The 17,165-nt window shown below is 35.0% G+C and overlaps 1 protein-coding gene across 2 annotated transcripts in view; it reads right to left on the bottom strand.

Moving 5' to 3' along the window:
* LOC126974679 (fatty acyl-CoA reductase wat-like) overlaps window positions 1–17,165 on the bottom strand; it is a 78,284-nt gene that overhangs the window by 42,902 nt on the left and 18,217 nt on the right. Inside the window, exon 2 of one of the 2 annotated variants that reach the window (XM_050822237.1) lies at window positions 16,803–16,999. In XM_050822237.1, the coding sequence (XP_050678194.1) occupies window positions 16,803–16,994 (192 nt within the window). In that variant the 5' untranslated portion in view covers window positions 16,995–16,999. Of the gene's footprint in view, window positions 1–8,044; window positions 8,170–16,802; window positions 17,000–17,165 lie in introns of those variants that run through there. The other variant, XM_050822238.1, reaches the window with a different exon arrangement.

Raw genomic sequence — 17,165 nt, forward strand, 5'->3', positions numbered from 1 at the left:
AATCTTTTATAGATTATAAGATACTTTTATTCTTAGTTACAATTGTTGATTAAGTACATTAGAATTTTGTGTATGTACATTATTAGTATCACTATTTAATCCTATAGAAGTAACACTTGGTTAGAGTGAGAGAGCCTACCGCTGCCGTATGCGTGAGAGAAAGGGATGCCAGACAGACTGAAGCCGTAACGCGTTACGTTACGAAGCGGTTTACCATCCCATATGTCCTAAGGAATCAAGAAATGCTGGAGGCAGCCAGTTACTGGTCCTCGCTACCAGGCCATCGGCAAGCTAATCTGCTCCTAGGCAACTATCAACGCAAGCGTGCCAAAAAATGCATAGGCTTGAACAGGACACAACTGAGAGCCCTCACGGGGTTCCTATCCAGCCATTGCAAGCTGAATGGGCACCTATGGCACGAATCAAACCTGTACAGATTCTGCTGCGAAGCCACTGAAGACCCCATACACATTTTTCTGGAATGCGAAGCCATTGCCAGAATCAGGCTGGGGTTTCTTAAAACACCTTCACTTAAGAGGACGTGCCCTGCCTGGACCCTCTGAGGATCTTACGCCTTTTAAAAGTAATAGGTCTCGAGGATATAATTTAAATCTCGGCACAGTAACACGTATCCTAGTTAGTAGCCTCGATTTTCCTCCTTAACTTTTAAGTTGAGGGTAGGCGCGCTAGCGCAAGAAGGGGGCACAATAGATTCTAGGATTTAAGTGCATTGAAATCCCAAAACATAATAATAATAATCCCATATGAAGTTATCACTTCAATAGTTTTCTCTGCAATTTTACTGCGTATACATATTTCGTATTTACGTTACATTAGAATATATAGGTATTGAGTGTCGTAATGTTTCTTATAAGTCTAGTCAACAATTACAAAAATGTGTTAACTCTTGATAAGCTGCTATTAATATGGGTGATGTCTTATTTGATTCAGAATGACGTCTAGTAATATGTGTCAAAAGTATATATTAGCACATACAAATTTGCAACAATCAAAGGATGTGTTCCGATATGCACTGCGACCACTGTACAGTGTGACGTCAATTTAGTATACTGTGAAGCCGTTCCTTTTTATCCAGTTATCCTATCGACATAAAGCATTGGACTATAACTATATTGGACATAACTATAGATAGATAAGATCTTGTCATTAAACGGTGACAGCACGGTATCCGTAACTAGAGATACGTTATTGAAAACGGCCGATATAGGATTATGATGCATGATTCTTATTTGGTTCTGCTCAGGCCACCTAAATTGTATAATATTACGTTAAGTAGGCTAGGTGATATATTTTGATTCTAATCAGTTCTTCTCCCCATGACAAGGCACTTTTACTAACTGATGTCGCTTCATGACGTTTACCAAGTGTTGTTGCAATATGTTATGTTATTGTCACTCCCTATGGTGACTTTCTTAAATATCTGGTGATTCCTCTGGTGTGACAAGCTAGTTTCGCATTATGCCAACACCACAGACGAATTCTTACGCAAATAAAATTAGACACAATTATTCCGCGTTGTTGGGGAGTGTACCGCTCCATGGCTTGTTCACTTGTATTCTGCTTCTGTCTAATCTATAAATGTCAAAATAGATTTGACATTGGCGGCCATTTGCAAAAATGAGAGCATCTTCCAATGGGGTGATTTCTTTTGGCCCACCTTGTATTAGGGGTATTTTCCGATATGCACTGCGACCACTGTACAGTGTGACGTCAATTTAGTATACTGTGAAGCCGTTCCTTTTTAGCCAGTTATACTGGTTACTATTTAAAACGGAACGCAATCCCGTATACTGTTAGCCGCATTTTTTGACGCTGCATTCAAATGAGTGTATTAAAGATTTCTAGTTCATTAAAAAAACTTTTGTTAGAGTACTGTCAAATTAAAAATATTTGGGATTGAACTGTAGATATTGTTTATAAAACGTTAGGCACTCGAGTGGTTTTGACTGATCACGTGATCAAAGTACTTCGAGTACCTTACCTCGAAAACGCCAGTGCTCACAATATGGCGGCGATTTATCACGTCATATATTTCCCTAGAGTACTGCGGCAGTATACTGACAATCCGTAACGGAACGAATTTTTCTACAGTGATAGCACTGTGCAGTGCTCGCAGTGCATATCGGAACATACCCTAGGTGCAATCACAAATTTGTATTCTCTAAAGGTTCTGGTATTAAATTTTACAAAAAAAATAAGGAAACAGGGAGTTAATGTTACTTTTTTACTAATTATATAAAAGCCACTTTAAAAATTATTATTATCAGCCGCTGTAAGTAAGTATAACTTGACCAAGCAATGTTATTAGTCATGTTAGTAAGTACTTAAGTATGTTTCTAAATAACCTAATATGCATAATATAGTTGTTACACGGCACGTATTAACGTAAAATGCATACCTACATCACTACTCAAGAATTTATATAGATACTATATAATATAATATGTGAGCAGATATCTGTATATATATCACTTAAAGATATCTAATCTAATATGTAAAATTCTCGTGTCATGGTGTTAAACATCGAACTCCTCCGAAACGGCTTGACCGATTCTCATGAAATTTTGAGTGCATATGGGGTAGGTCTGAGAATCGGACAACATCTATTTTTCATCCCCCTAAATGTTAAGGGTGGTCCACGCCAATTTTTTTTTAATTTTTTTGACTTTTTTTTTATTTTTGTTTGATTATGAGTCAGCATTAAAAAATACATACAACTTCAAATTTTCACCCATCTACGATCAACAGTTACTTTTGTATCGCGATTTTAATATCGGCAATACAACGTTTGCTGGGTCAGCTAGTAATATATAACAAATGCATAAATTCAAAATTTCATACCAAAATATAAAATCTTTTTTTTTTGCTAATTACGAAAGTTCCATCATTAAAATGATTATTTTGTTTTTCCCTGTTCTTGTATTGTTACAGCAGAACTAAGTGCGGCAAACAATTATCTCATATATTTATATAGAAATAAAATTTTAATTAAAAATTTTTTACCCATCTACGATCGACAGTTACTTTTGTGTCGCGATTTTAATATCGGCAATACAACGTTTGCTGGGTCAGCTAGTGTAATATGCAATAACATTTACTGAATTCATTTAAAAAATATTCGAAAAGTAAATTTGAAAACCAACTTTTGACGGGCATTTCACTAGCATTTCATGTATACGTAGTAAATGAGACTTCTTTTATTCTGAAACCGCTTCACAAACACAGGAGAGAGAAGAAACGGCGCAAGAAACTTTACCAGTATTATTTAATGGCTCTCTTTAATAATTTTAATGTAGAAAAAAATTTCAATAGATATATACTTCAATTCTGTCCAATAAAATGTATATAATCTCTAAAATATAACCTGTCACCACGGAGCCCTTGGTTAGATTCTTGTCTGCAATGTGTTTTTGGTATTCTAATTCATATATTATACATTTATTCTTGGGGCGTTATAATAACGTTCAGTTACAAAAAATATATTTGTAACCAAATATTATGAACGATGTGGGACTCGAACCCGCGATCTCTCGGGTTCCGTCTGAGCGATCTTACCCACTGAGCGTTCAAGTGACGCACGGATCATAAATCTTGGTATATCTTTTTTTATGGCGACAATAAGGGATGACACGAGCAGGACATTCAGCTGATGATAATTGATACGCCTTGCCCATTACAATGCCGCTCAGGATTCTTGAAAAACCCAAAAACACTGAGCGGCACTACAATTGCGCTCGTCATCTGGAGACATAAGATGCTAAGTCTTATTTGACCAGTAATTTCACTAGCTACGGCGTACTTCATACCGGAACACAATAATGCTTACACATAACTGCTTCACAGCAGAAAAAGGGACCGTTGTGGTACCCATAATCTAGCCGGCATCCTGTGCAAAGGAGCGTCCCACTGTTAATTGGTCTTTTTTAACTCTCAGGTTGTGGCTCCATCTACAGGTTCTACTTTACAGTTCATAACCTGCTCAATCCCAATATTTGCATGTTAGGAAATTTACATAAGATGTTGTTTTTGTAAAACTGAAAAGTTTGTTTTATTTAAGTGCCTCACTTCTCGGATTAAATATACAAATTTACTTAAGAGTTTTTTACGCGGATGTTGCAGATAGTTGCTAATAATGAAAAAAAAATATATTAATACATATCTACTATTGAATTAAGATATATTTTCAGTGTAGTAATATTAAGTTAATATACGTTCACAAAAATCGTCACCTTTTTGCTCTTAATAGTGGTTTTTATTAGTATATCCCTTGAAATAAGGGATTGCTTATAACTAATTCTAGTAGATATATTGTATAAAGCTATTATGTATCTTATACTTTATAAGATACATAATAGTTTTAAGGGTAAATGTATACACTTTGTAATAAAGTCTCAGCTACTGTTCAGGCATTATCTATAAATAAATTTAAATGTTTTATAAAAAAAAATGTTTTTTTAATCAAAGTCAATTCTGGCCTTAATACTTGGCCTTAGTTTCTAGCTCAAACTAAACACGTTCAAACAAACGTGATAGAATTCTCACTTCGACTTCCTTATACCTGACAAATGAAACAAACGTGCTGAACTATTCAATAAAAGTACATAGTATTGAGTAAAATGATTCTGCAGCAATCGCTTAAATCAGCGAAACAGTAATTTGGGCCATACGATATTGTATTTGAGATTATGTTATGTCTATATTCAAATTCAAATTCAAATATTTTTATTCAAAATAGGATTTATAATCACTTATTGAACGTCAAAATCTACCACCCATTCAAAAAAGACTGCCTCAGACCTGAGAAGAATGGGCGCAAGAAACTCAGCGGGCTTTTTTTTTATATAAAATATGGATTACAATGTAATATCGTACAATAAACATTAATAATTAAAGAGCCTGAGGGTGTTCGCTTTAATCCCAGTCCGTGGTGTCATTAAGAAAATCGTTTATGCTATAATAACCTTTCCCACACAATAGCTTTAATGTTGCAAATAATAATATATAACAAATACATAAATTCAAAATTTCATACCAAAATATAAAATCTTTTTTTGTTAATTACGAAATTTGTTGAAGTTCCATCATTAAAATGATTATTTCGTTTTTCCCTGTTAAAAAACAACTATCTCATATATTATAATATATTATTTGGAATTGAAAAATATGAAGGGTCGCAAGACGAAGTAAAAACTATACCATCTCTCAAGTTGGATCAAACATTGCAAAATTTCATAGAAATCAGTTCAGTTAGGGGCTTAGGAGTTCATCGCGGACAAACAATGTGATACGAAATTATTATACATAAATATATTAATATGCCTGAAGGTCGCTGCGGCGAGTATGCATGTATGAAAAGAAAAGCAAGTGGCGTTCTGTTGTCTCTGCCTACCCCGAACTGCCTACACCTTGAGACATAAGATGTTAAGTCTCATTTGCCCAGTAATTTCACTAGCTACGGCGCCCTTTAGACCGAAACACAGTAATTCTTACACATTACTGCTTCACAGCAGAAATAGGCGCCATTGTGGTACCCATAATCTAGCCGGCATCCTGTGCAACGGAGCCTCCCACTGGGAGGAGGAGACTTGATTCCTACCGCATTACATATTCGCACGATAAGCCATAAACTTTGAAACCCTTCGTTAACTCGAATTTCGGGGTTTTAGACATAAGAAATAGAACCGACTGCCTTTGTTTCCACGTAAGTTGATATCATTACAATTTCAGTTCAAACGAACCCTAAATTCGTTTCTATAATAAAAGCTAAGTTACTTGTTATGTCAAGCTGTCTGGTAGTTCAAGTAAAACAGGTCCGGCTATTTTGGGAATTTGTTTTATGCTATATTAGCTTTTACCCTCGACTTCGACACCTGTAACAGTTAATTTGGGCAGCATTATTTATTTTTAAATATACCTACATTTTTATAAAAGTCATAAAAAGCATTTATTTTCTCATAATTGATTCCTTTAGAATTCTTTTTAATGAATTGCGCTCTGAGAGAGAAGAAGCAGCGCAAGAAACTCTCCCAGCATTCTTTTTTTGCGCTCTTTTCAATAAATATATACAATATTGTACAGTCATTTCTATCGCTATAAAATAATCATAATCTAGTCTCAGGCTGTCCGATCACTTAGATATTCAGCTGTAAATAATAGAATTAGCACTAAAGAAGTTTTAAATCATTACTATTCTTATCAGGTTCCTAAATACAAAGTTTCATAATGTTCATGATATTCTATAATGTCATTCTTCCTTACAACCATCCACCCCTATTTCAACCCCTCCAAACTTTTCATTCGCGATAAAAGGTAGCCTATGTCCTTTCCCAAGCTCTATTCTACTCTTGTACTTAATTTCATCAAAATCGGTTCAATGGTTTAAGCGTGAAAGCGTAACAAACAAACTTACATTTATTTTTATAATATTAGTAGGGATAAGTAATGCGTTATTATTGGAATCTTAAAATTCAAAGTAAACTTAACGGGTGAGGTAATTTCACTCCAGGATTTTAGATTATGGATTGGTTTCCGCTGCGCTCCAACGAGATACCGACTACCTAAGAACAAACAGCTTTTTTACTAGGGCAACTATTTTTATTTTACCTGAAACTGTTATAACCATAATGTTAACACCAGGAACAGACATAAACTGATGATGCCTACTACTCGGCTTAGTCGAGTTAGTAAGTCTTTTGTGGGGCGATGTATATGCTTTTACAACAAGATCCCAGAAAATGTTCAAAACAAAGGTGTTACGTTATTCAAAAGAATTGTTAAAAAACGTTTGTGTGGTAAAGGTTACTATAACATAAATGACTTTCTTAATGATACCACAGATTGGGAATGGAGCGACCGCCCTCAGGCTATTAAATAATAAGTTTAATTGTACAATGTTACTTTGTAAATGTTACTTTAATTGTAAAACATATTTTTGATGAAAAAAAAAAGCCCGCTGAGTTTGTTGCGCCCATTCTTCTCAGGCCTGAGGCATTCACTTTGGAATGGGTGGTAGTTTTTTTTGACTTTCAATAAGTGATTTCACATCCTATTTTGAATAAAAATATTTGAATTTGAATTTGAATTAGATGCTTGTGTGCGTGGCATGTCGACACTCAATGGCATCTTTTAAATTTTATAACTTATATACGCTTCGTGTTATTTTAAAAATACAAAATACTTATTGATGATATGTGATCCCAGTGTCTTTCTTATTTCTTGAAGTATTATTTTTACAAAGTTTTACTACGCAACCAGGCATTTCATTTACAATTATTAGCATAGTTTAACAGAACATGTGGCACGTCCATGACACACATTGTTCGAGACTGGCTCGAGTACGCCCACTTGGGCGTAGTATTAGTTGCCACACTTTGCGACTATGCCTGCGGTATCTAGTTGGAGCGCAGTGGATATCAATCCTTAATCTAAGTTATCACCACATCTCAAAAAAACTTCTATATCAGTTAACCGGTCGCTATGGAAATTAATATACTCCTATATTACCAGTGGGAGGCTCCTTTGCACAGGTTACCGGCTAGATTATGGGTACCTGAACGGCGCCTATTTCTGCCGTGAAGCAGTATGTGTAAACATTACTGTGTAACGGTCTGTTATAACTGTGCAAATGAGACTTAACATCGTACGTCTGAAGGTGACGAGCGCAAATGTAGTGCCGCTCAGAATTTTTGGGTTTTTCAAGAATCCTGAGCGGCACTGCATTGTAATGGGCAGGGCGTATCAATGACACATCCTGCTCGTCTCGTCCCTTATTTTCTTAAAATAATATATTTTATATATTTGTTATGTTCATAGCATCTTTAAAGTGCCCATCTAACTTGAATTTTTGTGGAGCTTCCGATAGAGCTTGGGTGTTTTTTCACGCAATAATTAAGTAGTGATTTCATATCCTATTTTGAATAAAAATATTTGCAGTTGATGTTCATATTTCCCTGGTATTTCAATAAAAAAAGAAATGACCAAAATGCACCTCTTAAGTCATGTAATAGTAATAAAAAGTACGAACCATTTTTAAATCCAACTGATTTACAACACAAAACAGTTAATTATTAGTATGAGAACACACACGACCGAACCACGCGCGAGTCCACTAGACACTAACCACTAACCAGTAACAAACTAACCACTACGCGATAGAGGAATGGATCACTGAGTGCTTTATTGTAAAAATGTCCTTGATGAGAGTCAACCGTTGCGGTACAAGTGTCTTTATCGACAATTCTTGAAATGACTGGCTTTATTTATATTTATTCAAAATAACGTAACTAGTGTTATGGTTATTTGACACTAGCTGACCCGGCAAACGTTGTTTTGCCATATAAAGTATAATTCACGCAATAGTTTTATAAGTAATAAAATATTGCCTATATTATAGCCTGTACATCATTTTGTTCTATTGTCAATAGTTTTTGCAGCGCACGCAAAAATAGGTTTTCGATTTTACACCTTGTGTTACAAAATAGCAATTTTATTACGGATCCCTAATTTTGAAAAAAAAACATAGCCTATAGCCTTCCTCGATAAATGGACTACCCAACACTGAAAGAATCATTCAAATCGGACCAGTAGTACCAGAGATTAGCGCGTTCAAACAAACAAACAAACAAACACTGCAGCTTTATAATATTAGTATAGATTAATAGAATAATTTGTAATTGTAATATTATTTATCTATATCCATGCTTTAAAGTTTAAACCCTCTATTAAAGATTCTTAAACAGTTAGCTTATTGCTAACATTAAAAAACCCGATGTCCTAATAACCATTACATCATCCAAACGAGTGTTGTAATGAAATTTAGCACAACATTCCATCATCCGTTTTTAATAATGTTAGCAGTAAGCTAACTGTTTCAGAATCTTTTATAGAGGATTCATATTATGGGTGCAGATAAAGTAATGTATGCAACTGTTGATAATTAGGTATTAAAACACCCATGTGGTACTTTATCACCACAATTGGGTATTAAAATAACATTCGTGTTTTAATTATTATTACACAGCAGTTGTATAAATAACTAATAATCATAGTGACATCACATTGTTATGAAGTTGGTACTTTCGTATCATTAAGTTGGTAGTATTGTAACTGTTCGGAGTTGCTAATTGCTCTCAGCTATAAGTCACTTTTGTTGGAGCTGCCAAAAGTGGTGGACGTGCTGGCGGCTGTTTATCCGACTACCCTAGTGTTATATATCATTTAGTGTTACTATGTATGTAGTAGTGATTATAATGAAATTATTGAATATCTATTTTATTCAAGTGGATCGTAGAAGTGTTTTATTATACTAGTGACTTAGTTACTAAACAAATAATTAAAGTACAAAATTATCAGATACCCCTCGTTAATGACCAACAGACATTCAAAACATTTATTCCTCTAAGTATTCATTAATAGAATCTTTTTTGTAAAAGGACTTTTTTAATGAGCTTATGTTTTTTAATATTTGTTTCAACTTGTAAGTGTTCTGGTACCTTATTTTAATTTTTACTATACGTAACCACTACATACATAATACATTGAATAAAAAATCGATACGCAACAAATTATCATATCATCCTCACCTTCTGGATGTGTGGCTGTCATCCACAGTATGATTTTCAAGGACCTTTTTTCTACGTACTACAAAGCTGTGGAATGAGCTTCCTTGTGCGGTTTTTCCGGGATGATACGACAACGCTCTTGTGATTCATCTGGTGTTACATGAGAACGTGGGCAGCGGTGATCACTTAACACCAGGTGACCCATACGCTCGTTTGTTCTCCTTTTCCATAAAAAAAAGATTATTTGAGTGCAGACATTAATAAAAATACACCTCCATAGTGCGGTTTTTCATGTAACTTTCTTCCACGTACATCTAAACTGTAGGATGAATTTCCTTGTGCGGTTGTGCCAGGTTACTATGACAAGAGAACCTTAAGAAAAACGAAAACCTTACGGAGTGCTTACTTGTCATACTTATTACGTAAAAAATAAACCATATTCTAGTAAGTTTAAGTCATTTGAGTATTTTGTTGCAATACTTTATATAACTACTAGCTGACCCGACAGACGTTGTTCTGTAGATAATTAAAAAAAAAACTGTTTTATAGGAATGTGCCAATTATATTTCAAAACATCAAGAATTATTTCGTAAAAAATGCACCCTGTTGTTATAATGAATTTGTTTCACAGCGGAACTGTCAAACCGTGCGTCACTAAATTCTCTCATAGAAAATATGTCCATATAAAACAAATATTGAAAATAAAAATAATTATGGGTCCCAAATCGAAATAAAAACTATCCTTTCTCTCAAGTTGGACCAAACTGCACTCCATGAAGTAATCTCCATGAAAATCCGTTCATTAGTTTAGGAGTCCATTACGGACAAACAACGCGTCACGTTATTTATATACTTATATTAAGATTTATAATCTAATTCATTTTTTGTATCTACATAAATGAATAAATTTTAATTTTGATTTCCTTTTAATGTTTGTTTAAGTTTATACTTTCATAAATTATTATGTGTTATTATTTTCCGGGCGAAGTCGGGATATGTTAGTAGTAATTTATTAATACTTAAAACAGTCAAATGCTGAATTGAATCTTTAACTTTTTTTACCAGTGGGAGGCTCCTTTGCACAGGAAGGCGGCTAGATTATGGGTAACACAACGGCGCCTATTTCTGCCGTGAAGCAGTAATGTGTAAGCATTACTGTGTTTCGGTCTGAAAGGCGCCGTAGCTATTGAAATTACTGGGCAAATGAGGCTTAACATCTTATGTCTCAAGGTTGTTCAGACATAATCAAGGTGACGAGCGCAATTGTAGTGCCGCTCAGCATTTTTGGATTTTTTGAGAATCCTGAGCGGCACTGCATTGTAATGGGCATGGCGTATCAATTACCATCAGCTGAACGTCCTGCTCGTCTCGTCCCTTACTATCATTAAAAAAAAAACTTACTTACTTACTTACTTGAATTGTTTAAAGACAAATATTGGCGGAATTAACACTAAAGAAAACTCAAATCATTTATATAATTATGGATTTCCGCAAAGTAACGCAGTAAAAGTAAAGTAACTACATCAATAAATTTTCTTTAACTTACCTTAAGAATCACTATCACTACATATTAAAAAAAAAACAAAGTACTCCGCCGCGTGTATCTATCTGTCTGTTCGTGATAAACTTAAAAACTACTTCACCGAATTACATGCTGTTTTCACCAATGGACAGCGTTGTTTTTTTGGAAGGTTTTTGTATAGGTGGAGGTGTCGGAAAAAAATAAGTCGTCTGAGAGCTTTCAACGAAAACGATGTGTAATTAACCCTTTGAAAATGATATTAATCCTTATCATTTTATTACGATATAATATTATAAAATCACTCAGAAATACGTTTTTGTTTATTTTTTTACTAATTAACCTTGATTATACATTTTTGATGGCTTGTGACCACGTCATTCCCGAATACGTACATATTTTTTTTCAGCGTGGGTCAGATAGTTTCATAATAATTATTAAATCTAAAATTTATCTCCTAAGATTAAGGATTGGTCTCCGCTGCGTTCCAACTAGATACCGCACTACCTATGAACAATAGCTTTTTTATTACGGCAACTATTAGATGCTTGTTTGCGTGGCATCTTGACACTCAATGGCATCTTTCAAATTTGTCATATACGCTTCGTGTTATTTTACATTGAAATTAATAAAATACAAAATACTTACTGATGATATAATAATAATAATAATAATAATATTGACACACTTTTTACACAAATTATCTTGCCCCAAGTTAAGCATATATAGCCTGTGTTATGGGTTACAAGACATCCCAGCGGAAACTTTTATCCCAGCGGAAACTCCATAGGGAGTGCCGCTTGCGCCTCTCTCTCCCCATGAGAAGGTCGCCTTCGATGTAGGCTTAGAGGGCACCTGCCCAAAGCCAACTGCAGGTGGTGTTTAGTGGGTAGGCACCTAGGTTTTCACGTGAGTCCCACATAACCAACGCAGACTTAGGCTGCGTTGGTATGCATGAGCATTCACCACCTCCCTCCCGTCGTTATCCCGGAGGGTAGCCCATTCCCTTGCTTGGGCGCAAAAAAAAAAAAAAAGGTACAAGACAATGATATATTTAATACAATATACTTACTTAAACATACATAAATTGATATAAACATACATAAATACATATAAACACCCATGACTCGGAAACAAACATCCATATACATAATATAAATGCTTGCACCTACCGGGATTCGAACCCGGGACCTATAGCTTAGTAGGTAGGATCGCTAACCACTCGGCTATACAGGTCGTCAATATGTGATCCCTGTGTCTTTCTTATTTCTTGTAGTATTCTTTTTACAAAGTTTTACTTCGCAACCCGGCATTTTTGTTACAATTATTAGCAAAGTTTAACAGAACATATGGCACATCACCCATTGTTCGAGACTGGCTCGAATGACTACACCTGAGGTATCTAGTTGGAGCGCAGCGGAGACCAATCCTTAATCTAAGTTTATCTCTGTTACAGATATAGTCGTGTGGCAGTGATATATTAAATTGTTTAACGGCCGTTTTCGCTAACCTATCTATCCTTAGTTATACTTACTAAAGGTAGAAAGTAAAATCTATCCTTTTATGTTTACTTACATTTCAATAACCTATCGACTGATAGCATTGGACTATAACTAATAATATAACTATATTGGACATAACTATGTAGGTAGATAGGTAGGTAGATAAGATCTTGTCATTAAGTCTGTCATTCCCAATATTCAGTCTAACTCTTACTAGATATAAAAATCGGTACAGTCGTTGACTTTTCTGTCCCAATAAACTTATCGACGGTAACTCACCTTATCCGTACACGCTGTCTGTCAATCGGACGACGTATAGCTTACCAGCGACAGTTTGTATGGAAATTGCAATTCACGCGTCCCCATATAAGACGATAAGAATGACTTATCGGGTATATTGGGACAGTTTCAGATTATTGACAGCTAATTACTGACAGTAGAAGGTATCTAGTAATTTATCTCTATCTGTAGATAGTATATTGGGAACGGCGGTAAATGGTGATAGCAATCTATCCGTAACTAGAGATACATTATTGAAAACGGAGGTAAAACAAACTAAATACTTAAGTAATTAATTTCAACATATAATGCAACCGGAAAGTTCCTTCAAAAATAGTTTACACAAAGCCGGGAAATGAAAGGCTTTTGTAACGTAATTAAGTCCTAGCGGTTACCTAAATATTGTAAAGTATTTACCGGAAGTATTTACTTTGATAAAGGCGTATTATTACATGCTTTTATTTAACTTACTTTTGACTTATTTTTTACCGGCTAGATTAAGGGTATTTATCACGGGGAGTGTTCCGAAGAGCTGTTTGATTGTGGCACATTCTTGTGGCGTTCCTACACAGTGCGGTTTTCAATAAACTTTCTTCCGCATCCAACAATGCTGTGAAATGAGTTTAATTGTGCGGTAGTCCCTGGTTACGACATGCGTACCTTCAAAAAAAGTGCGTACACTCTTTGAAATTATACTTAGGCGCGTTATGAAAAAATGATAGTGAAATTTTAAGATCATCGCGCGCATCACTGTAATACAAAAGTTTTACCAGTGGAAGGCTCCTTTGCACAGGAAGCCGGCTAGATTATGGGTACCACAACAGCGCCTATTTCTGCCGTGATGCAGTAATGTGTAAACATTACTGTGTTTCAGTCTGAAGGGCACCGTAGCTAGTGAAATTACTAGGCAAATGAGACTTAACATCTAATGTCTCAAGGTGACGAGCGCAATTGTAATGCCGCTCAGAATTTTTGGGTTTTTCAAGCATCCTGAGGCTGAGCGGCACTACATTGTAATGGGTAGGGCGTATCAATTACCATCAGCTGAACGTCCTGCTCGTCTCGTCCCTTACTTTCATAAAAAAAAGGATGAAGTTGATTCCTAAAATTTTCTGACGTTTGCGTCATACGTTTTTTTTTTGGTTTCTTCGTCCATTATTAGGATAGGCAAAGGGTTTAAGCCCATACAGCCGTATTCATTATTTAATAATTAATTGTCAAAGTCATTTTTGCAAGATTTTTACTAAATAAAAACGTAGCATAGCACGAGGAATAATTAAACATTTTTATGATTTCTGCTTCGTTAGGCCAAAGAAGTTTAACTTCTTGCGTGCATACATAAAGTACACGCACACTTTTTTTTTAAAGGACGGCAATTTTGAAGTGAGTTTAATGAATATGTAATTCGTTATTTAGTTTACTTAAAATTTTATTGTTGTTTACTTTAAAAATGTAAACTTAAAACAGAACCTTAACATCTACATGATTATCATAATATGATTTTCATTGAGATCTTTAGTCAAAGTCAAAGTCAAAATCAAATGAATGTGAGAAAAATGTAATATATCTTCAACAACCGAAAATATATCTAGGGACCATACTAGAGATTAAGTAAATCTAGACTTTGACGTCACACTGCTCTTCAACCAATAATAGCATTGCGTAACGATATTTTATATTTCGCGCGTATTTATTGCACTTTTGTATATTTAATACTAGCTGACGTGGCAAACGTTGTTTTGCCTTATAAATTATATATGTAAATCTTCCTTGAGCTCTCATTGAGATCGGTCGAATAGTTTAGGAGTTATTAGGGAACATTCAAACATACATTCTCTTTTATATATTTAGATTTATTATTCAGCAAAAATTTTAATAAGAAAGATAAAATAAATCTTAATAAGGATTAAAAAAAACATATTTCAAATATACAAATGATTTGAGTCTTCTTTAGTGTTAATTCCGCCAATTTTTGTCTTTAAAACAATTCGACACGTGTTTCGCCTCTACACGAGGCATCATCTGAGTCTCGTGCCAGATTTTGGCGAGACAACACATCGTGAGGATGCCTCGTGTAGAGGCAGAACACGTGTCGAATTGTTTTAAAGACAAATATTGGCGGAATTAACACTAAAGAAGACTCAAATCATTTGTATAATTATGGATTTCCGCAAAGTAACGCCTAATTCAATAAATTTTCATATTTGAAGTTAATTGAAGTTACATACATATATTGCGCTCCTTTCAAGGTTTACACAGTGAGGTCGTATTTCACGCGCGTTAACTCCGACTGCTTAACAAAGGGTCATTGCCCTGCCGGAATTTGTTTATTAAAGTGTAAACTTCATACACGATAGAGGATATAATTATCGATATTACCGACTTCCAAAAAAGAAGAAAAAATATCAAATGGAGTGTTCTTTTGAGCTTAGATCATTTCTACGTCTAGACGGACTATGACAGCTGTGAAAACGTCGAAAAAAATTGAATTTAGAATAAACCTCCATTTTGAAAAATTCACGCACACTAATAACACAGTGTTATACAAATCGCGAGTGTAAGACGTAGCTTGTCACGCACACTTAACTAATATTTCTGGTCTGTTTTTATAGGTTAACAGCAAGCGACTCTATCTAAACGTATAATTTATCTAAGCTTTTGAATTTGTTATCTCAGAATTCCGCCGTTTTTGGGCTATTATAATTTATAAGTATTCCAAGTTTGATATGTGGCAGTGCGGCCGATATTAATACCATCTTTGTGCTGCAGAAGAGGGCTATTCGCGCGATTTATAACCTAGGTCCTAAAGAATCATTAAGAGAAAAATTTAAAGAAATAAACATTTTGACTGTTGCTTCTCAATACATTTTTGATAATGTTCTGTATGTTCATAAGCACATTGGGGAATTTTCTAGAAAGTGTGACATTCATAATGTTAACACGATGAACAAACATAAACTTGTTATGCCTACTACTCGGTTGGGTCGAGTTAGTAAGTCTTTTGTTGGGCGATGTATATGCTTCTACAATATGATACCAGAAAATGTACAAAACAAATGTGTTACGAAATTTAAAAGAATTGTTAAAAAACGTTTGTATGGGAAAGGTTACTATAGCATAAACGAAGCGATAACCCTCAGGCTTTTTAATTATAAATGTTTATTGTACGATATCACACTGTAATCCATATTTTATATTTAAACAAAAGCCCGCTGGGTTTCTTGCACCCATTCTTCTCAGGTCTGAGGCTCTCTTTTGAATGGGTGATAGTTTTTGACGTTCAATAAGTTATTTTAAATCCTATTTTGAATAAAAATATTTGAATTTGAATTTGATAAATAAGCTTTTAGTAACTGAGGGCACTGGTTGTGTCATATACAACAGACTGGAAAGACACATCATTCCCAACCTTGCTGATAGATTCATCGCCGGAGTCAGCAAACATGTAGATCAGTTCGATGAAGCTGTCTATAAAAACAAACTACATGACAAAAATTACCCACCAAAGAGACAATAAATTGGCTTTTTGCACTAGGCACAGATCGCCAAGATGGCAGAAAATATCAGAGGTGAAAAAAAAGTAATTGAGGGTATTTCTAAATTATTATTTAACAATGGAATGCTTCTTTGTTCATGTGGCAATACAATAGCTCTCATCACCTCGAGATTTAAGATGTTAAGTCTCATTTGCCCAGTAATTTTACTAGCTACGGCTCCCTTCAGACAAAACACTAATGCTTACAGATTACTGCTTCACGGCAGAAATAGGCGCCGTAGTGGTACCTATTGTACCTGTGCAAAGGAGCCTCTCACTGGAGCAATATCTTTTTGGTAATGTAGGATTATATTATATTGTAATGGTTCATAAATGTATATCGCCGACTCGGCAGCATTTTAAATGTAAATCAAAAATTCACTCACAGTCAAGCTCTGCTGCAATTGCCTGCTGATGCTTCTAACTTTCTCCAACTCCTGCAGCTGGTCTGCTGGTCCTCTACCATACACGTCGACATTGCTCTTCCCCTGTTTCTCCAGGTCATTGCTCCAACTATATATCTTCTCTCTGGTCAGATCCGTATTGGAAATTGGGGACGGTTTTGCTCCGAAATTCATTTTTACTGTAACAAAAGTTATTTTTATTTGAAATAATGTAGAAGGGCAAGCGTCTAAGGAAGAACATTTTTTTTTATGAAAATAAGGGACGAGACGAACAAGACGTTCAGCTGATGGTAATAGATGCGCCCTGTCCATTATAATGCAGTGCCGATCAGGATTCTTGAAAGA

Source organism: Leptidea sinapis, chromosome 33, assembly GCF_905404315.1.
Source record: "Leptidea sinapis chromosome 33, ilLepSina1.1, whole genome shotgun sequence".
NCBI lineage: Eukaryota > Metazoa > Arthropoda > Insecta > Lepidoptera > Pieridae > Leptidea > Leptidea sinapis.